General features: G+C 40.4%; 1 protein-coding gene across 2 annotated transcripts in view; it reads left to right on the plus strand.

Moving 5' to 3' along the window:
• The window catches only part of LOC104919270 (plexin-A1), a 255,711-nt gene that overhangs the window by 196,617 nt on the left and 36,506 nt on the right, over positions 1-22,588 (plus strand). For both annotated transcript variants that reach the window (XM_019272556.2, XM_010731243.3), the window contains exons 14-19: positions 157-277; positions 1,497-1,633; positions 4,457-4,624; positions 11,813-11,906; positions 13,305-13,541; positions 18,442-18,585. In XM_019272556.2, the coding sequence (XP_019128101.1) occupies positions 157-277; positions 1,497-1,633; positions 4,457-4,624; positions 11,813-11,906; positions 13,305-13,541; positions 18,442-18,585 (901 nt within the window). The remainder of the gene's footprint in view (positions 1-156; positions 278-1,496; positions 1,634-4,456; positions 4,625-11,812; positions 11,907-13,304; positions 13,542-18,441; positions 18,586-22,588) is intronic.

The following is a 22,588-nucleotide window of genomic DNA, read 5'->3' on the forward strand; positions in this document are numbered from 1 at the left end:
AATATTCTTGTGTTGTTTTGTAGTTTTGCAGACCTATTAGTTAACACACACTGTTAACTTGATGAAGCATCAATTAGCGGATTAAAAAGGTTAAAGACTGAATAGAACAACCTAACCATGACTTCTTCATTAACCCCTTCAATTTTACATCCACAGAATAGTGTGTCTGCTGAATGACGCCACTAGCTACAGGGTCCAGGAAGCTCAGGTCGAGGTGTGTGTGAGAGACTGCGTCAACGACTACAGAGCCCTGTCTCCCCGGCCGTTCACCTTTGTGGTAAGCATCATACAAGGGTTATTCCATTCAGACCATGATGACTCAAAAAAGACACTCCTTTGATGAATCATCTCAAGTATCTGAGCAAAGTGCTCACTCTGAGAATGCTTTTAACCCTCATTATACATATCTTTCATGACTTTGTCACATCACTGTTTTCTGTTGCTGTTTTAATGAATGCTTTTTAAAAAGATGTATTAGGGTCAGCACCCAATTCTGCTTATTCAGAATTAATAGATGGAACTATTTATTGAGTTCATGTTTGCCACAGGTCCTAATTTAAAGCATCACACAGTACTAGGGGGCGGGGCATGGGCACACATCAGTCAGTCTTTCTGATGGAGACAGACACAGATTTCATCGTGAGCTCTGTCGATGACCCTTAACACTGCTTCATCTCATAATAAATGTTTTATGACTATCAAATTGAATTTTTATGCTCTATTATGTAAGATAAGACTGTGTGTCATGCATATGATTGCCATGCATTCAGAGCAGGATCAGGACATGGTGTGAGCATGGGAGAAAAAACATACAAAACAAAACATATATATTCATAATATATTCATTTGTTTGTTTTACCAGGTTACATTAATTATATAACTAATAACTTTGAGAAGAGGGTAAGGGTTAAGGAAGAACGTCAACGAATGGCTCTAAAGAGATCATTTCTCGTATTTTGTAATTAATGTTATTACTGTGATTTTGGTTGTGTCATTTTTGCAGCCTTGTTTTTAAACCGTTGTAATGTTGTATGTATTGCCCTCATGAATCTGACAAGATTACCTATTAAAACTTTATACTGTTTTTGTTTTTGTATAAATTCCCAATGTATCATATGATAGAATTTCTTTTAATGAGGCATCTCATCACTGCTTTCTGTCATTTTCAATATTGCGATAGTCCAATGGGTGAAAACAAAGTGACATAACTGCTTGAATCATAATTTAAATTTAGTAAGCGATCATATATCATTGTTTTTTGGACGATTTAAATGTCTTCCTGATGTTTCTCATTAAACTTCACTGTGATGAACTGGCAACTTGTCCAGGGTGTACCCCGCCTCTCGCGCAATGGCAGCCGGGATAGGCTCCGGCCCCCTGCGACCCTGATAAGGATAAGCAGTTACACAAAATGGATGGACTTGTGAGAATGATTCCTCTGTAGTACTGTTTATGTCACCTGATTTTTCTTTGCTCTCTCTCTTTCTCGTCTCCAGACTCCGTTCTTCACCCGTATCCAGCCATCTCAGGGGCCTATTTCCGGCGGCACTCGGGTCACCATCGAGGGAAGCTACCTCAACGCAGGCAGCTACGTGTCTGTCAGCATCGGACCACAGCCCTGCTACTTTAAAAAGTAAGAAACAGGTTTTTTTCCTATTAAATCTAAATTAAATAGTAATTATGCCTGTGGGTAAATTGGACAGATCACTGCTGAGGAGAAAAGGATTTAGATAAGACAAAAAAAGAGTACTTGAGATAGTACAACAAATTCATAATTATGACTTAAGGTACTGTAGATAATACAGGAAATGAATAAATAAAGATAAAGAAAATATGTGCTTAAATACACAAAAGAAGAATGATTTGTTTGTGTGCGTTGCAAAAAATGTCATTAAGATATTACATGCACATGTAAGCATGTAATCAGTGTGTCAGGTTAGGATGTTCTTGCACAAACACAGCATCTCTTTGTCTGCGCTCACACAAGCTTTCTTTAATCTCGTGCACAGGAAAAAAAAAAAATCCAAACTATCACCACAGTTGCTTGCATGTCAAATGCACGGATTAGCCTCTCATAGCTAATCTCTATTGAAGCAACTGTATGCTAGCTTTGATGTCACAGCAGTCACTCCCGTGCTGCAGCCTCCTCGCGGTAATCCAACAGATTCCACTCCAACCGTGACTGTTCGCTCACCTTAACTCCGTCTTTATCTGTCACACCCGAACTGTGGGTGACTGTGTGTTTGTGGCATCTCATGAAGGTTGCTCGGGCATGTGTTCTTTGTGAATGGGGTTGCTATGGTTACAGGCCAAGGGACTTTGGAGAGTTGATGCTGTAGATTCCTTCACCCTTTTTCTCTCTCGCACACTCTCTGCCTCTCGACTGACATGGTATATAGAGGCACAATAGAATATGCATGACTACATTTAAGTCTACACACACACACATACACGCACACACACACACACATGTGAATATATATATACATCGCTCCTGTGAAGTCATGGCCCAGAAAAGCAGCCACCACTCAACTGTGCTAAATACATATTAGATAATGTAGCTACTGGGGACTGCACTCAAGACCGCAATTGAAAATGTTATTTTGCCTATGGGACTATGCAAGCATGAAAACACACACACACACACACACACACACACACACACACACACACACACACTCTTTCCATCCCTCCCCCAATGTTTGTGACTGGTGGCATTGATCCTTGTCATCGTACCAATCATAGGAGGTATAAACCTCATTAAACATGACTTCCCATCTCTGTTTTTGTCTCTCCTTCTCTTGCTCAGCTTCTCTGCACTAAACACATCACATCTCTCTTCATATAAAAGAAATACTGTAGAGGAGTGTTTACACCAGGTGTGATATACAGCTGTTATTTCACATCCTTTGCAAATGTGAACATATACTACAAAATGTGTCACCTTAACAGCTGTCTTGACATGTTTACTTCTTACTACAAGTGGAATAATTCTGCTTTGCAATTTAACTTTTCACTTCATTGCAGTTTATTTGTTTTATGTTTTTATAAATTGGATTTAGAAAAAAACACACAAAAAAACCCAACAAAACAAGATGTGGTTCAGATGAGGTCTGGCTCACGTTGTGATTGGATCTCAGCCAGGTGTAAATGCAATCCTTAGAGCATGACCACATTTTTAAAGAAAAGAAATCTACCCAGAAGGTTAAAATGTCACCTAACTCTGCCTCTTCCTGCTAGTCAAAGTATCAGAGCAGAGCAAAAAAAAAAAAAAAAAAAGATATTAACCATAAAGGCCCACTAACACTGCTTCCCTTCACCTGAGATCGTTGTAAGCCTGCCAGCCCAGCCTAACTTGCCTACTATAACTAAATTTGCATATTGAGATCTGATCAGAAATTAGATAAAGGAAACATTTATTAATCTGGGGTGTTAATGCATAGCCTGGTAGATCAGATGTTGCATTATATATATATTATATAGATACATACAGATCACATGCTAATACTGTACCAGTACAAATGTGGCCACAGCCAGTATGACTCCTGCTGGGGAAAAAAGCTGGGGAGTGTGTGCATTTTGCAGGACTTGACTGGCTTTCTGACTGAAGTACTTTGGTCACAATTGGAATTATCTAATCAAATTAGCGCTTTACAATATGGTTTTAAGAGAATGAGACTAATTGGCTTCCCAGGCTGGACACTGGTAATTACAAGCACAATGGGCAAGTCATTAAATATGTCAAATGCTTCAGCTAGGACCTCAGTATTTAAGGAACGCCCTGGCACGAGAAAGTAATCATTTCTCCTTTATTATTATAATTCTGTTTTTAGTGATCAAACTCTGCCAGACAGCTTCTTTGTGAGATATTGTCAAGGGCCTCTGCTGCTTTCGCTGTTGAAGTGTGAATTCTCTTCTATTTCTCCAAAATAATGTCACCGCGCTTTTATTTTCTCTGCATTCCTGTATGTATTTGCATGCCAGGTCTTTCTGTTTATTAGAAATTCCTGTGAGAAAGCAGAACCTCAATATCTTTCAAATATGAGTTCAAAAAACAGTTTCTTACAGCATTTGTCTGAGGTGACAGCAGCTGTGTAATGCATTTTTATACACTGTTTAGAGTATTGCATTAAAAAGGATCACGATCTTTCCACACAGACTTGATGTAACCATACTCACATTTACATCCTTTTCTTCATCGTTTTACTCGAGCTGCGATTCAACTGGTGCTCGAATTACTCCACCTTGTTGCCCTAATGGTAAAATGATCAGGTCGAATGAAGAATTGGCACCATCTAACGCTGATAATCGCATAACAAGTATTGATTTATTAAAAAATTTGGTTCAAGGTTGCAAAATTTTTGGGTGGAAAACACATCCTGACCAGCCTCTACTAGTAGCTGTCTAACACATTGGTGTGGGGTCACTTTAACCTTTCCTCTATCTGTCCAACCAGGAGGAATGCCCGTGAGATAGTGTGCGTGACACCAGCTGGAATAGCACCAGGCAGTGCATCAGTGTTTGTGGACATCGACGACGCTGAGCTCAGAAACCCGGAGGTCAAGTTTAACTACACTGACGATCCCACCGTCCTGAGGATTGAACCTGACTGGAGCATTGCCAGGTATGGTGTTGTGTTGTATTATCATTTCCCTGACTCCTGGCTTACTTAGTTTCACTATTATTTGGTCCATTTATGTCACAATGCCTTTGTAGCCCAACCAGAGCTTCTAGAAGAACTGGCATGACTCATTATCTTGTGTTTGGGCAACTTATCAAATAACAGCAGTTGGTTGAGACTAGTTAGAGCAACAAATGACTGCTGTTATAAAATGCATCCAAGCACCGTTGGACAGTTCCTGCTGGCAGCTCAATAAATGCACAGAACCAAAAAGGAGTGACCAGGTGTGGACCGCTTCTTGTGACCGCTTCTTGTGACCGCTTCTTGTGACCGCTTCTTGTGATGCAGCAGCATCAACATGTCAAATTTTAAGAGCGCTTCGAAGTTTGGATAGAGGTGCCTTCAGAAATGTTTAATTCAGCTCAAGCAAGACATTTTTTAGTCGAGGAAATCACCAGCAGTAGCAACAGCTTGGGTGATCAGAAAATGGGGAGCTTGTCAGGTTGTACAGCTCATTGATCATTTGAATGTTAAGCTAATACTAATCAGCCGATAGTGTGTGAGACTGAAGTTCTCTGCCAGATCTAATGCAACTCTCAGTTTGAAACTCAGCTTTCCACAGCCTGTCATGCAGGTCTGTATATCCCCAGCTAAATAAATAAAGACAATCAAACAGAATGTTATATTAAATCAGTACTGAACATAACAGGAGTCACTGGGGAGGACACACACAAGCAAAGGCTTTGACATTGAAGTAAATTTACTGGCAGGAAGTGCACACACATATTGTGTCTTTATGATGGAGTCTTGGGTTGATATAGTGAAGAATAGCCTGCACCTCAGTGGTGCCATCCAGCCTGGGTTCTATTTCTATCTGTATACTTAAGGAAGGATGATTACTTGGATTGATCAGTAATTTTAAACCTTCTGTGGTGCACACATGTTTGATTTCCCTCGCACTACCCCAGTATTAATTGCAATCCCCAGTACCCTCTGAGTGCTGGCACTTGTTGGTCCTCATTTAATTTGGGATGTTAAAGTGTATCTCTAAAAGCTGAATGCCAGCTGTTGACGAAGATCAATATTTTCCTGCAAAACATTTGTGTCTATCACAAACCGCCTCCTGTCATGTGGCAGTACTGCAGTTCTGTCCAGTTTAATGACAGGATTAAAACACCCACCTGCCTCTACACTTTTCCTCTCTATATTCTCTCTGTTATTCTGTGTTTTTTAAATTACCCATCCTCTTAATTTGTTTGGAGATCTTGAAAGCTTTCTTGACCCGTTTCTCCTCATTGTGCCCCCTTCCCTCCTGCTCCTTTCTGTCCTTCTCTGTGTTATCTTCTTCCCTGTGGTGACTCATCAGTAGATGGTAGCAGATAGATGCAGAGCTTGTTAGAAAAGAGTGTTGATGAATCCTGCCCTGTTCCTTTTGCACAGTAGGACTGGCCGACCAGCAGCTGAGGCCCAATCACTGCCCCGCACACCCACTGTGAAGGTGTTTTTGTACGTGTGTGTGTGTGTGTGTGTGTGTGTGTGTGTGTGTGTGTGTGTGTGTGTGTGTGTGTGAGCCCTGAACTGGGGGTTCTACTTCAGGAAGCTCACCCAGGGGTGATGATCCCACATAAAAGAAGACACATGCATGGGCACACGCAAACATGCACCCCGCTGCTTCCCAAAGTCCCTGATGTTTGCCCCCAGATCCCTCTTCCATCTGGCTGAGAAAACCACCAAACAACACGCACACCTCACTAACAGCGAAAAAAAAAAACAGTTATAGACAAAGTGTGTGTGTTACTTTCAGCTAGTGGAAACTTTAATTTGGCTGATACGCTTCAGCCAGTGTTGGCTTAGGTAGAAAGTACAGCAAACTAGTCAGATGTGATATCTTATTGGCTAATATCTGACTCACAAAGGTAGATACTTTGTGTGAATACATGCATTCCTGCAGAGCATTAGCATTGTGCTTGGGTGATGATAGCAAGAGTGGATGAAAGACGATGAGAAGAGATAGGAGAGGGGGTGTGGGGGGGTACATTATCGTTGTGCTTGGCTGGTGATTTCCATTTAGGAAGAAGACAGAGCACTTCAAAAATAAATCAATGAAGAGTGCTCATCTGGGATACTGAGGAAAGATATTTAGGCAGCAGCAAAGGTTAGAGAAGCTATTTCTAAATATTCATATCTTCTCCCAATTGGCTGGGTCTATAAAGCAGATGGGTGTTGGGCTTGCCACTTCTTCAGCAATTACTGCCAAGGTGCCCTTGAGCAAGGCACAGAACACCTCTGCTATTCTAGTGCAGCTGTTTAATGGTAGCCAGAAAATGCTAATTTGGCCATACTGTGTATGGGTAGGTGTTCAGGCACAGCATCCACATTTTACTAAAGTAGTAGTTGGGGAGCTAATAACTGACATGCTAGCACTAGTCAGTCACAAAAGTCAAATCTTTGTTTCTGTTATGAAGTTATGAATTTCAGTTATTGAAGAGGGGTAAATTGTTCTTGCTACCTTGCTGTAATAAGCTAATATTTTTTACTAAGCCTGTTCGCTCGGTTGCTAACAGGATATTTAGTTCACACAGTTCATTTACAATATGAATTCGTACCATTGACCTTTGTTTCAAAACTAGATGGATAGATACTTTATTAATCCAGAGGGAAATTAAAGAACTGACTTCAACCACCTCTTTTGTGGAACAATTTATATCCCAGCAGAGCTTTAATAAAACATGATAATGCAAAATGATATGGCTAGGATAGCTTCCTCCATTTTGGACTAAAGATAGCGTATATGCGAATTATTTCGCCCCTAGTCTGAATGTACTCATAGTCACAGTTTATTTTAGATGAACTGATTTGGACACAAAAATGCTGTTTCTGATGCTGGTGTGACCAAGACAAACTATGTGTTTCATTTCTGTTAGCCATTATTTGCTATTTATGCTTGAATTTGGCAATGTCTTCCCCTTTTAATAAAAACTGTTTTCACTTGAGGCAGTGTTTCAGTCAACTTTCAGGGAAGCATATTAAACATCCCCAGCTGCAGAACAAAACGTATCAAAAATATTTGACAGTCAATGAGATTAGACCGAAGCGAGGGTGAAAAAATGGAAAACAGAGAGAGTGGGAAAACAGAAAGAGAGGAGCGAGATAGTAAGAGCAGACAGAGAGAAACACTAACAACAGTGGTTGGATTTCCCCAGCTATCCCTGAGAGTTTATCCTGATTGTCTTGTTGTCTGTTCCCTGAAGCATGTACCTGAGCTAAAGAGACTCGCTTAGACAAAGAGAGGAGCAACAGGGACAGAGGGACTCAGCACAAATATACATCAAGCTGAGGAGGAGAGGGGAAGAGGAGGAAGGGAGGCGGAGGACAGGCGGTGTTGTAAGTGCAGTCTGCCTGGTCCCATGATGCATCTGTGGCAATGGCATAAACATCTTCTTGAATCAGTTTATTTGAATGTGGCCTCTGCTGCAATGCTGCTTTGTTAATCAGCCACCTGCATCTCTCTTAAAAAACACAGAAATAAAATGCTGGGTTTTTTTTTTGTTAGCATATGTAGTGTATGTACAAACACAGTTTACAGTTTATAACACACAGGTTTTTGGACTATTTATGTAAATATTTTAATATATTTATTTTTTTAATATAAATCTGTTAAATAAATCATGACAGCAGTCCAAACTCATAGATGAAGAATAATACGATCCCTTGCTGTGACACATAAGAAAGCTAATTTGCATTCAAAGTGGAATGAGAAAAGTCATTAGAGTTCAGATGGAAGTTACAATACACACAATTACAACTTAAACTTCTTAATATTAATTAGACTCTGCTCAGCAGAACAGACTTGATTTCAGAATTAGTTTTCCCACATCATGGCAAACTTTCATGGCACTCAGCCGTAGTGCATTGAAGTCAAGTGTCTCACTTCCAGTTGTTTAAGTTGAATGTGGCTTCTAGAGATTACAGTGTTGGAGTACAGAAAGTACAGGGAATGTGAATAGTCTGTCTGTAGAAGCAAATAGAGAAATACTGTGCTGTACACCTCCATCGTCCCCTATAACATCCAAGTATGATCACATCTTACACATGGTGTTGATGAACGGTACCCAACTCCTTAGCCAGTAATGGGCAACCTGCCAAAAAGAAAAAAAAATCAAGCTGAGAAGAATGGCCACACTTGAATCCTTTTGTCTACAGACAATGCCAGAGACGATACATCTGCCATGGTCATTTGTTCCCTTTCCCTCCCTATCATCACTTGTAAGTCTTCCTGGATCAGAGTGAGAGATGACTGTCTGGGATTAACTAGCCAAACTTCCCAAAGACATGAAAAGACACTTATATATTGCAGAAATCAAAGGTAATACATGACAACCCATTAGAAGGAAGCAATGTGTCTTGTTATCTTTTGATGGAGAATTGGTAATGGTATTGTAACTTAACTGCAAACCAAGCTAGATGAAGATTTGCCCAGAACCTCAGTAAGTGATGCTATAATATAATTTCATCCTCATTTTATCTGCCTGTATGACCCTTGCAATGGCTCTCAGATGTGTTTCCTTAGTCAGTTACCCGATTTTGCAGAAAGAGCTAGAACTTCCCCTAATTTAGTTGGAAAAGGTAAAAGTGGTGAATGTTTGTGTCAAATGGTAGAAAGTCCAAGGAATACTTTATGTGGCAAATCACTCCCACATGGAGGCAATAAAGCCAGACTTGCAGGATTACTCAAAGCCATCCAAGTTATTATGACTCCTGGAAGAATAGTTCATAAAGAATAGGGATAAAGGGATAAAGAACAGGGTGAGCATTGCCATTTTATAGGGCTGGCTCCCATTAATGTTTGGGGCACACGCGGCCTGCAAAGATGGTAGGTCAGGATTTACAAGATGTCTGTTTTTTAAATGTTATAAAATAATATTTTGGGGTTAAGCCCTATAATATTCAAAAACAGCAAAAAGAGAAATACAGTAAGCGAGAATTGAGACTTGCAGTTAAATAGCCATGGAAGTGACAATGGACCATCCTCTACTTTGAAAGTATCCTCCTGCAGGGAGCGGTTACCACTCAAGATACCCAAGCAACAGAGAGAGTAAATCTTCAAAACACTTTTAAGTGAAGATAGTGGAGGCAGCAGTCAAGGGCAAGGATTTCTGAGCAGAGAATTAGGTGTATTACACTCCACATCCAGCTCATAAGATGTCTGCAAAGAGATGAGATTACTTTTTAAAGTAAATGTCACAGCTGTAAGTATGCTAATGACTGTTTGAACTACAAACCCTCACCAAGGCCCCAAATACTCATTGAATGTCCATATCCAATGTACAGTAAAGAACCTGTATGATGTTTATGACTTTTTCGAGATAGTTTTATATCAGCCTTTTATTTTAGACAGTAGTGTGAAAGACGGCAGTATATCCCCCTCCAGAAATCGAGAAACCTTCAGAAAGACACACTATAGGAAATCCTATGAACTATATTTTCCAGAGGCTCAGATAGCCTAGGCAGCAGTGAAAGACAGTGATCTCCCAGTAGAAAACATACTAGAGTACTCAGAGTTTGGAACTACCACTGTAAAACAAGCCAGGCATCAAGAAGGTGTGACAGTTTTCGTGGAAACACAGTTGTCTTTACAAGAGTCCTCCTCTGATAAAGATTTTATTTTTTTTTCGTGTATTTTATGATCCTTTCTCAGCACTAATCTTGTAATGTGGGTGGTCATCAAAGGAAACCAGCATGGGAAACCTGGTGGAATTTGCGAACCAGTCAGCCATTGTTTCAAATCTACAAGCATTTGCAGTCACAGAGACTGAAAACTTTAAAGAACCAATCCACCCAAATAAACATTTCTACACCAAGAGGTTGTTAGTTTGCATTTACACACAACTCTACAGTCTACTACTCACCGACAAAATGAAGCTTGGGGCTTCAGCCAAGTTCTAGCATCATCATTTACTGGATTCAGTCCAGTGACCTTCGCAGACTCAAGGCAAACATATATTTACCCTGTATGGAGTTATAGTATGTATCTCTGTGGATCTTTCTCCAATCATTCAGTTTCTCTCTCTGCCTCTTACTCTCTCTTTCTTTTTCCCTTTTCTCTTTGATTTTCACTCACATGTGCTCCCTCGTGTTCTCATTCTCTGCATTTCTTCTATGTAAACACTATTATAAAGGGTTCATCTCTAAGCCCTACCTGATGCCCAGGGCACTCCACCATACGCATGGAGTCAAACTTTCTTTTCTCTTTGTTTCCTGTAAAGTGGTCAGGCTATTCTTTTTCTTCATTTTTTAATAATAGTTGCACACACGGAATGGTGAACACAGTTTTATACATAGTGGTTTATGTTTTGCAACTGCAAATGATTTTTTTTGTTAATCAACCCTGTCTCTCAATAATAAACAAAAACTGTTGCAATGTCTTTAAACACAATATAGAAAAGCAGTTACATATGCAAAATACAATATTGATACTGGTTAAATTAAGGCATTCACATCACTTGGTTTTGGTAAAGGATCGCTCATGGCCTTGGTTTCAGAAAATGTGATCTGTAGCTTGAAGCATAATATACATATTAATCAACGTTTTTTTTCTAAAGCACTTTTTCTCTAATAAACCAAAGAGCCTCAACCTGCAACATGCAGCATTCAGAATATGTGCCTCTGGAAGGGAACCCCAGTCTCTGGTATCAAAATCCTGCACATTGGACGCACACAATCCACCGTGACCACCACCCTACTACTCCTTTGTATCACATACATGCACCCATTTAAAAAAAAAAAAAAAAAAAACTTTGCCTGTTAACACAATCCAGGCAGCGATTATATTCGACATCATGAAGTAATTGGGAAAACAAATTGGTGTTGCAAAAACCTGTTTGCTTTTAAAGTGCTATATAAATGAAATCAAATAAACGTGAATGTTATTTGCAATAAAGACTTATTATCAACATAATATAGCATGTATGTTTCTTCCGTATTGCAACTCTGTGGTTCCTAACATCAGTGTTGTAATCAGATATTGCTTTCTGCCACAGTGCTGCTTTGACAAAGCTTTTCTTTGGGGACATTTATCGCACATGTAGTTTTTGCACGTATATTTTGCCGCAACCAATCAGAAGGAGGTCTTGATTACTTATCAGATAGTTCTCCTTTCTTTTCTATAATCTCTTCCTCTGGTTTCTACAGTGGCGGGACTCTGCTGACAGTGAGCGGGACCAACCTCGCAACCATCCGGGAACCAAAGATCAGGGCCAAGTATGGGCAGGCTGAATCCTTTCATGTGAGTATTGACGTGAATGATGCACACATCACATAAACACAGAGGCACACATAAACACACACAGAACACGCACACGGACTAACAAATATTTTCACATTCACAGGCAGCCAGTAAAGTCACATACACAAGCTCATCTGCACAAATATAAATTCACAAACTCACCCTGGCATAGAGTATAGACATCATACGTTATTCAGTTTTACACACAGTACATACATTAACTGATAAATATATTCAGACGTACACCTCTGCACACACAAGCACATCTGCACACAGCTGCTCCTATAGTGCTGCTTAAGGTGGCAGACAGACTGTCTGTTCTACAGCTACAGCTTCAGACATCTGATGCTACCTCAGGGCACGTAGCTTTTCAAATGTCAGCACACCACATGAGTGTTTGTGTCACAAAAAGAAAGAGACTGCGTGTGAGTGAGTGAAAGACAGAGGGAGAGGGAGAGACAAAGAACGTTTTTTGGGGAAAATGAAAAAGAAAAAAAATCCATGCAAAAGCTGAAATTCTATTTGAAGAGCTGACGCGTTTTTTCAATTCTATAGATAATGTTCACAAAGCACCTTGGTGATTTTCACTGTGAGCTGAAGCTCTTTAGTTGCCGGGGTTAAGAAGTGAACTTCAAACAGTACCCAGGCACTTCAGCCTGCGGATAAAGCTGTCGTTTATTGATGCAAACAGCCTACACAATGCATCCCACACAGCCATTTTTTAAAGTGCTACTTTACACTTAAAGGACCATGATGATGTTTTTTTAATGTCGTCGACCATTCACTACTAACCGTTAATACTCAACCAAAAGCAATTTTCCAAAGCGAACTATAGTGTTTTACATTTTTTCTAACCTTCCACACAGATTGATAATAAATTATATAATAAAGTCATGAAGTCATGCTGCTGTTGAAGAGTCTAATAGCTGTTGGAATGAAGGACCTGTGGTAGCGCTCCTTCTTACATGGTGGGAGTAGCAGCCTGTCTCATGCAGGGGGTGAGAGGAGTTGTTCATCATGGATGTCAGACTTCATTGTGTCTGGCTACAAGAATAGACTAAGAGAGATGAAGTTATATTTTTTAGTCACTTGATTTGTTCATAAACAATATCTAGTTGTACTTTAATCACAATCAGTAAAGCAACTATTCATAAGCTTCTCTAAGAAAAACTTGGTATGAATGTAAAAATACTAATAGCTGATAATAAATTTGCAACCAATTTACATTCCCAATAAGTCTCTAACAGTTTCACAGGATATTGACTTTCAAAAAGGTTGACTTATTATCCCCAGCAGATCTCTTTTAAAAGAAAATTAATGTCTGCAGGTTATTATCTGTATTTAAAAATGGATGACGAGCTGCCTGTTTTCTACATGATATTCTCTCTTCATTTTCAGAACTGCACTGTGTATAACAACTCAGTCATGGTGTGCCTGGCTCCATCGGTGGCCGATTCAGAGCTTGGCTTTTCTGAGGCCGGAACCGGCCCAGATGAGATTGGGTTCTACATGGATAACGTGAATGCCCTAGTGGTGGTCAACGAGACATTCAGCTACTACCCTGACCCTGTGTTTGAACCGCTGAGTCCCTCTGGAATACTGGAACTCAAACCCACGTCGCCACTCATACTCAAGGTGAGAGAGGCATGAGTGTTATTTTTCCGAGAGACTTCTCTCTACCTGCCTGTAATGTTTGAGTTTATTTCATCAGTGCTCTGATCTGAGTTTTTGCCTTGCAAACAGCTTCAGCTACTGTGGTACAAGTCTAGGGGGCTTTGAAAACACCTTTTCAACTTGTGAGAGACTTGTTCTACAATGCAGCGGTGAAGATGAAGAGTCTTAAGTGCACTGCCTTCAGAAAGCGTATGCAGAGGGAATAAGATTATTGACACCTACACAGAACTGAACATTATCACATCTAATTGGTGTTAGAAATGATCCAGATATTAATCTCATTTAAAATTAATTTTTTTGAGTATGCTCAGCATTAGATAAACAGCTCCTTATGTTACCCTTAAATAGTGTTTGCATTGGAATTAATTTAAAAACGAAATATAAATGTCTTTCTTTTCACATTGTGAAATCAGCTCTTGATCTGCCAAATTCATATCACACTTTCACTGTGTGTTGGCTGATAACTTATATCGGACCATTACATTTGATGGGAAATCCTCTGAACTGACGTTTCTAAAGCTTCTCCTTAGTTACTGTTCCTATGCTGGTCAAATTTTCTATTTCTGCCTCAAATTCAGCTCACAATGATAACAGTGCCAGATTACCACTCAAAATTCTTTGTCTTTGTTAGGTCCCAAAACAAAGGGCGAGTGGATGCGGTGGTTTAAATCAACATAATAAACAGAACCAAAGTTTATTCTATCCAAACGGAATTAAAACGAGAAGAAAAAACTCACTATATAAACTATTACAACCAAGCCGCCATGACTGTGGGCGGTTCAAGTTTAACGTAGCTCTTCGAACTGAAAACTGGGGATTGGTGGGTTGGACAGGTGCCGCCCCGATGGTGTTCCTCCAGGTCTCCAAGATGCAGAGACGATGGTGACCACTCCTCTTCATTTGGGACCAATCAGGGCAGGGCAACCACACACTTAAATTTGCATTCACCAGCAAAACACTACAAGCAGGTGTTACTGCGACTGTTACTGTATCGGTGTAGGCGGAACTTTGATTCGAGACTGAGGTGGGGCAAGCAGGCTTTTCATTTCTGTCTGGCGATAATCAATTTTTGATTGCAGAAATGAATGAAAGAACTATCACTACTAGTTTATGTCAGCTGGCTAGCTAATTACACTAATGTTAACTTGTAAGTTTGTTTAAAATTCTGTCTCTGAATGAACCTTAAAGGTTTTGTCAAATATTCATGCGATGAGTATCCGCATGATATTGGACCAATAAATATCAGAACAGAACGGCTAACATTACCCTGCACTGTGTGGGAGAAGGGTTTACTTAACGGTCAGGTCTGCTGTAGCTGGAAGTGCAAACAAAACTACAGATTTAGCCAACAATAGTATAAATACTACAAGATAGTACTGGATAATGTTTTTTTTGTTTGTTTTTGTTTTTTAATTCCATTGATTTTCAACAGAATATTGATGCTGCACAGACATACAAGTAAAGTGCGGAAATGCAGAATATGTGGGCATACACATTCTCAATATTTTACTTGAACCTAGGTCTCAGGTAGTGGTAGATGTTTTTCTCTCAAGGTTTTTTCTACTTTCAGGTCGACTACGGGTCTCAAAACATATTGAACCTATCTTGTATTAATAATGGCCAAGCCTACATACACCGACACACATTCACATCTTTTTTTTTCCACACAAAAAAGAAAAACAGCTTGCAAATGTGTTTGCAAGGTCTTTCAGAGAGGGCGGAGGAGAGGGGGAGGGAGAAAAAAAATCTCTCAAATTCATAATTGAAAGCTGAAAGCAAACGTCCACACCTTCCAAGGCCAATTTCTGTCCTTCTGTAACTAACAGCAACTTCTTTGACTGCCATCCTCCTGTGCAGCCCGCAGCCCTCTTAAATAACAGTCCTTTCAATTTGTGTAATTAATTTCCAGTGCTGGAAGGCCAGTGTGGAAGCACTCACGGGCCCACGGTGCAGGAGATTTGGATTATATTGGTTTTCATTTTCATTAACGGTGATTGGACATAAGTATCTGAAATTAATTGGCAATTTCTGAGTTGTGTGTATGTGTCAGAGTGTTATCTCGTTTAGCTCACCTGAAATGTTTAGTCAAAGAGTGACTGGAGAAGAATTTGAGTGTCTGTTTCAGAGTATACATGCTATTACTATTATAGAGTTAATGAAATAGTGAGCGGCTCAGTGACTAGAAATCACTTAAAAAAAGGTTTCTTAACTGTTTAAATCAATGTCAGTTTTACAGTGTAGGTACTGTAAAATGGTTTTACTCCAACTTTTATGCAAGTGCACACTAAGGGGACACTCAGGCACAATGGGGACAAAGTAATGTTAATTTCTTTTAGATCAGTGTTCAATGTCTGCCATGATTTGCCTTGACTATCTCCTATGTTATCACAGAGAGTGTGTAACACTGTTTATTTCCATGGAGAGATTGAAAGCAGCGTAACCGTTGTAATTTATTTCTTAAATGATAATTTATTAGCAAAGAGCCTCTCTGTAATTGCCAAATCTCCTGCTTGGCTTGTTGGTGGAGCTGCCTACCCATTGAAAGCACTGATGAGATGGACAAAAAAAAAAAAGCAATTTGGCGGGTTGGTGGGACACGGGGTATGCATTTCTCTGAGATGTGTGCGCCGCTCCCGCCACGCAATTAATTTCTCATCTGAAGTGTCGGGTGTGTTTTTACTGAGGTGTGTTAGCGAGAGAAAAAACATTTATCTGGTCTCAGTGTTTCCGTGTGTGTGTGTGTGTGTGTGTGTGTGTGTGTGTGTGTTTTGAGATCGTGTCCCTGCATGATGCTTCTTGCTTGTGCTGTGTATGTGTGGCAACAGCTCCGTGTGTGGCTTCAACTTGAGGGCATGTGCGGTGGCTAGCAGGCTGTGTGTGTGTAAGTGTGTGTGTTTGAAGATGGAATAGGATGCATGTTTACAGGGTTGCAGAGCAGGGCTGGGTGGCGGCCCGCAGAGACGATGGGATTGGAAAACGGAGTCTGTCTCTGCATCCCACTGCTAAGCCAGCAGGAGACACGGCGGCTATCTCCTCTCTCTCTCCCCCTCTCGCTCTGTCTATCTCGCTCACTCACACAGTTTTCTGCTCAATCTCTTTTTTTTTCTTTCTCACTTCAGAGTATATCCCTTTCATCTTCTTCTACCCCTCACGTAATCTTTCCTCTGCTCTCTCCACTCACTGTGCCTGCTCTCCTGATGTTTTCCTTCCCCGTTTCCTATCTGTCTTGTTTTCTTTGTATTCATCTTCCCCCCTGTTGCTTTTTTGTTTTCTTGCTGTTACGTGGCTTCTCTGTTTTCACACCACTAACTGCACCCTCTGTCTTCCATCACAGACAAAGTGTGTGTCAAATTGGAACTAGCGGACTTGATATTGAAATGAAAAACTGGAACTGAAATTGACAAATGTTTGAATTTACACACCAGCGGTACAGACTTCAACTGTGGAATCCAGTTTAGTGTACAAAAGGTGGACTGGTTTCTACCTACCTCTCCTTCTTCACATTTCTCTTCTTTTCGGCATAAGAACAATAAGGCCTTACCTGACTCAACGTGCTGCACAGCTCCTGATGCAGGCTGTGGTCATCTCACAATGAGCTTCCCAGCCTGCACAGTTGAATCCTTTCAGATGATCCAGAACACAGTGGTGTGCCTGGTTTTCAATCAACCTAAAAGAGCACATTACCCCAGCTCCACTGGCTACCTGTAGCAGCCCGCGTACAATTCAAATCACTAATGTTTGCCTACAAGTAGTCCCCTGTTCCGCGCCCACCCTCTAGAATGCCCTTATACAGGCATATGTTACCTTATGACTGCTGCGCTCCACCAATGAATGACCTGGCTCTGCCACCCGTACGCTCAGGGTAATCCAAACTTTTCTCATCCGTTGGTGGAATGCGCTACAAGTTCCTACCAGAACAGAGTTGTCCCTCTCTACCTTTAAAACCTCCTGAAGCCCCAGCTCCTCAGAGAGTACCTCCTCTCCTCGCACCACCAACAACTGGACATGCTAAATCTATCCCCTTCTACAACTGTCTCATGATTTTATGCGAGTAGTACTTTTTGCTGCAATAACATGTCCTTGTAGAACTGTTTCCCTCTTTGTAAGTTGCTTTAGATAAAAGCTAAATGATTACATGTAACTTAAATGATTGCAAATGAGTAAACAAGCAGTTTTTGCTTAAATGATAAGTCCTTATTTTATTGTCAACTAAAAAAAATCCATGAAAAGAACAAAATCAACCAATGAATAGTTGAATATAAAGTGTTATCTGTGTACTACCTCCAGAGCCTGTTCTATCTTCCTCTGTGCACCATCGTTGTCCAAATACTATTAAAAACACATCAGTGAGCCACATTATTGCACTGAGTGACATATTCTTTCCTTATGATGAGCTTGGGTATTCTCGGTCCTGCTGTCATAATCAAGAGCACAGTGTGTGCTGCAAATTGTGCCCAGCAAATGCACTATTTACTCCTGTTCATGGAAGGTTTGCTTAAAACTACAGTGCCCAGCTGTTTTGGGAAGTAACTGAGCCTTTCTGAGCCTTGTGACCTGTGTTCAGAGGGATTTGTTAACAATAAGGATTTCTGAATGAACAGTTGTTTTGTCAGTGACTAATTTCTGTGCATTTATTTACATAAACAAATGTGATTTTCATCAAAGAGCCATATGATCGGAGTCACTCATTGTTAAGATGAAACAGCTGAAAGTCAAGCAAAGGTGTTTGATGGTATCTCACTCACTAACTGAAAAAAGGTTTGAAAACAAACTTTGATCAGGTCTTTTAAATGTCTTCAAATGTACGTCTCTCCTGTCTTCACACATTTCTCTCTCTCTCTCTCCCTCTATTTGTGTTCAGGGTCGTAACCTGATCCCTGCGGCTCCGGGTAACAGTCGCCTCAACTACACAGTGCTGATTGGAGAAACTCCCTGTGTCCTCACCCTGTCTGAGAGCCAGCTGCTGTGTGAATGGCCAAACCTCACCGGACAACACAAAGTCACGGTGAGATCACGACTTCCACGTCCTCCGTCTCTTCATCTCTGTCTCCCATCAGCGATGTTGTGATCTAACGTGACTTTGACTTTCTAAAATGTTTCACTTTTCTGACCCATTTTGTACCAACATGCGCTAAATGGATTATCTGAAAGAGAATCCGGTCAATATTATGAGCCGAGACCTTCATGGTAGACTTCTTTCTTAATGTCATTTTTTATTTCTGATCTTTCGTATTCATTAAACAACTGGGTCAGTATTCAGGATTTATTCGAAAAACAATTTATAAAAGGACAAAAAAACACCTGTTTTACTTGGAATAACTACACCGACTCAATAATTTATTTTTATGAATATGAAAACATTCCAGCCTAACAATCTCAGTCCATAATGTCACTCTAACCTTGTAGCCGAGTTATGTGAATAACCCCTCATATCTTTTCTAAACAATTTCCTCTGACAGATGCAGGATACGCTCCGCTGGGTTTGCACGCCAAGGCTGCTGTTAAATATGTAACACTTAATTAACATGTTGATCTTCATTGGCCTTCAGCTAGCCTGCAGTGGAAGTTTAGTTCTGTCACAGGAACCAGAAGCCTGATAATTCTATACATGACATCTACATTCAAAATACAAAACGCAGATCTGCAGACTTTGCACCATTTCAGCGCTGTTAATGTTAAATCCATCAAGTGTTTGAAATGCCGCAAGTCACAGGGAAATCATTCACTTGTTCACATAATGCGCTCAACATGACCACACTGAACCTCCAGACATGTCTGCAGATTAAAGACCGTGTTTCTTTATGTCCGCTGAAGCGTATCCGCATCAACAGCTGTGCAGGCGTCAGCACTTCTTTGCTGCAGGTGCTGCTGGTTTTAGATTTGAGAAGTTTTTAAGTCCCTCAGTGCCGTCTCCATTTTTCATGTATTTTTATTAGTTTCCGCTTTGATGGTGCAGACATTTAATAGCACGCCAAATATAATGTACCCAACCCCTCAGTAAATCCACAAGCCAATCCACCACCCACACTCAACTCTAATCGAAGCTACACTACATCTCTCCCTGGATCCACGCTTAGCCCAGCATCATACCCTGAACATTGTCACATTTAGTGTGTTCTGGGACTGCCTATGAGCATCCAGCAACCAACAAAGACCATTAATACTCACTTCAACTTCAGGTATGTTTGATTAATACCACCTGTTCAAGGTGAAGCAGCCTGCGAAGTTCCAAAAGAAATATGCCCTGCATCACGTGACATGACATGACACATCATGTGTTTTTGTTGCCCTTGTTTTCACATGACTTTAGATTAATTACTAACAAAATCTTCAGTTTTTTTTTCTTCAAGCAAAATATGTTAAAAGTGATAAAAAAATAAAAAAAAAAGATGTCTTATGCGGTCCATGTGAGCAAATCAGTTACACCTGCAAGCAGACCCTGCTTGGCCACATATTTGTAATGCCAGTCCCTGCCTGGGTTGTTCATCAACACCCGCATCTATTGTTTCTATGTAAAATCTCACAGACTTGTTACTTAATTAACTCTCTAGAAAAACAGCAATTTTCTCAGTCATCTGTGCAACCATTCTAGTGAAGCAGTGGGCGAGGAAGAACAGGGCACATTGGTAAGCAACAACAAGTGCTTCATACATTTGTAGAGGCCAAAATAAATAAATGATTGGGGCTTCAGTTCACAATTTTATTTTCAAGTGACCCTTTGCTAAGCCCTAACATACTGTTGCTACATCTATCAAGCCTTCAGTTCTTACACTTCACATAAAGTTAGTTAACCGTTAGTTAACTTCACTTCATTTTTGGAACACCAGGTCTTCATTTCCACAAAGAAGTAAACAAAAGCAGACTTCTCATTTCTAGATGTTGACTAACACTGGACACTTCTTATCCTCATTGGTTGCCATTTTGGCTATATAGCAGAAGGGAGGAACCACCGTCATGTTGAAAATAGCATCCAAGGAAGCTGCTTGACCAATAGCGGTCACGGTTAATAAAGAAATAAACAAATTTAAATTGTACATATGTTTTATATTTACAATTTGGCAGTCAAATGTTGGTGCTAATGCTCCACTCGGTTGCAGTTTGATGAAGAAAAAGTGGTAAAATGTCGTGATCTTCATTTTACAACAGTGCACAATAGCCATACTTGCATTGAGACAATACTACCCTGCTTAAATTAGCACCCTATGCCAGGAAGTACATAGAGTACACAGTGTGCTACAGAGAAGTGTGCTAATGGAAGTATCCAAATTGAGACACAACAAAACTGAATCCATTCCTCCCACATTTGCTCTTGTGTTGTTGGTTTTTGAAAGACCACCCTCCAAATGCTCTAGACACAGAGTATCGCTCTTCTTAGAGCACCATACCCACCAACCACAAATTAATTGTTAATGCTGATTAGTCGATTGACTAATCGATTAATGATCCAATTATGCACTAGAACGTGATGCTGCTAAACTGAATTCCAGAGTCTGTACTGTATGTGCAGTGCATTGCAGTTTGGTAGGGGCTGTGGCACTGTCAAGATATTTTTTCAAGCTTTTGCAAGATACCAACAACAGAAAACACATTTATTTTTCCCTATTTTCACCTCAGAACCAGAACTCTTCTTTTAGATGTTAAACCTGCCCTCAGGCATGCCCCTTCTCCTACAGAAGCTCTGTTCCCGTCACCTTTTTCATCTCACTTGAGTTTACCGGCCTGATTCTGGAGTGGTGATAGGTGCACACTGTGTCAATTAAAGGCAAATATAGAGCTTCTTTTTATGGAGTGAACCTGCCATTTTGCCACTGCTAACATGGCAAGTTGTTATACAATATATCTACTTCTCAAAACAAATTAACAGGCTAATAATAAGACACCCGATCCATGAAAAAAATGCTATTCATAAGACGAGAAAATAAACTGAGAGCTGAATGTGTGCAAGCAGAGAGCTGAATTATGTATGACATGCAGTAAGAGATAAGAAAAGTGTATGAGTATACACTTTTGCTACAGTTTATGTCCATGACAAGGCACTGTCAACAGTGGGGCTCTGTCCTCGAGTTATGCAGAGACATAAAAGGTGGTATTAAGAATAGAATTGTTTCTCCAGGATGCCACTGATATGCAGACACTAAGCTCGTCTCTAAGCTCTAATCCAGGCACTCCGTTCACTGTATAAACCTTTCTGAAGTGCAAATTTTGTCCAACTCTCAGCAAATCCCAGCTAAAGTTGCATTTTTTGAAAGTCACTGCCACATCACCAGAGAGTAATGCTTCCTGTTTTCTGTGTGAAGTGTCACAAGCTGGAGCTCTTTATTTATTTTTTCTATCACCACCCACCGTGTGAACGCTGTTTATGTCACTTTCATTTGCAGTGTCTCATATTTTGTGAAATTGCGATACAGCGGGAAATAGTGCAGAAATAAAGTCAAAGAATGGCGCATCCCACGGCAACCGTTCAGCTTTACTTGTCCACAGTGGTTGAGCTGTCAACACACTGAAATCCCTGATTCACTCTGACTGGAGCAGACTTTCAAAATCAGCGCGCAGCTCCTGGAGCATCTGCAATGAGGAAGGTCAAACCTCAGCCACGCGACGCAGCACTCACACTAAATATATTTGGATGTTTGTCTGAATATCCCGCTAGTACCCCCTCTGAACTGTCCCCCACCTCCTGCCCCTTTTAAACTTGTCACCAATGTCCTTTCACAGTCATTTCACTATATCTTTATGACATTTACTCCCTGCTAGCTACAGCCAATATACCTAGAAAGCCACTGACAGCGCATCCATGTAATTCAATATGATAGCTCTCAACGGAACCAGCCAGTTCCAAGGTGGAACTCTCAGTTCTTTCTCTTTTTTCTTTCTTTTTCTTTTTTTTGAACGAAATGTCATGTTGAATATCGGAGCGATACGATGTGTTAGCGGGGGTGGTGGAGTTAGTCCTTCGTCTGACAATAGCCGAAGAAAAAATAGAGCTGTCTGTTCCTATCTCTTCTGCT

The sequence above is a fragment of the Larimichthys crocea genome, chromosome XV, assembly GCF_000972845.2.
Source record: "Larimichthys crocea isolate SSNF chromosome XV, L_crocea_2.0, whole genome shotgun sequence".
Lineage (NCBI taxonomy): Eukaryota > Metazoa > Chordata > Actinopteri > Sciaenidae > Larimichthys > Larimichthys crocea.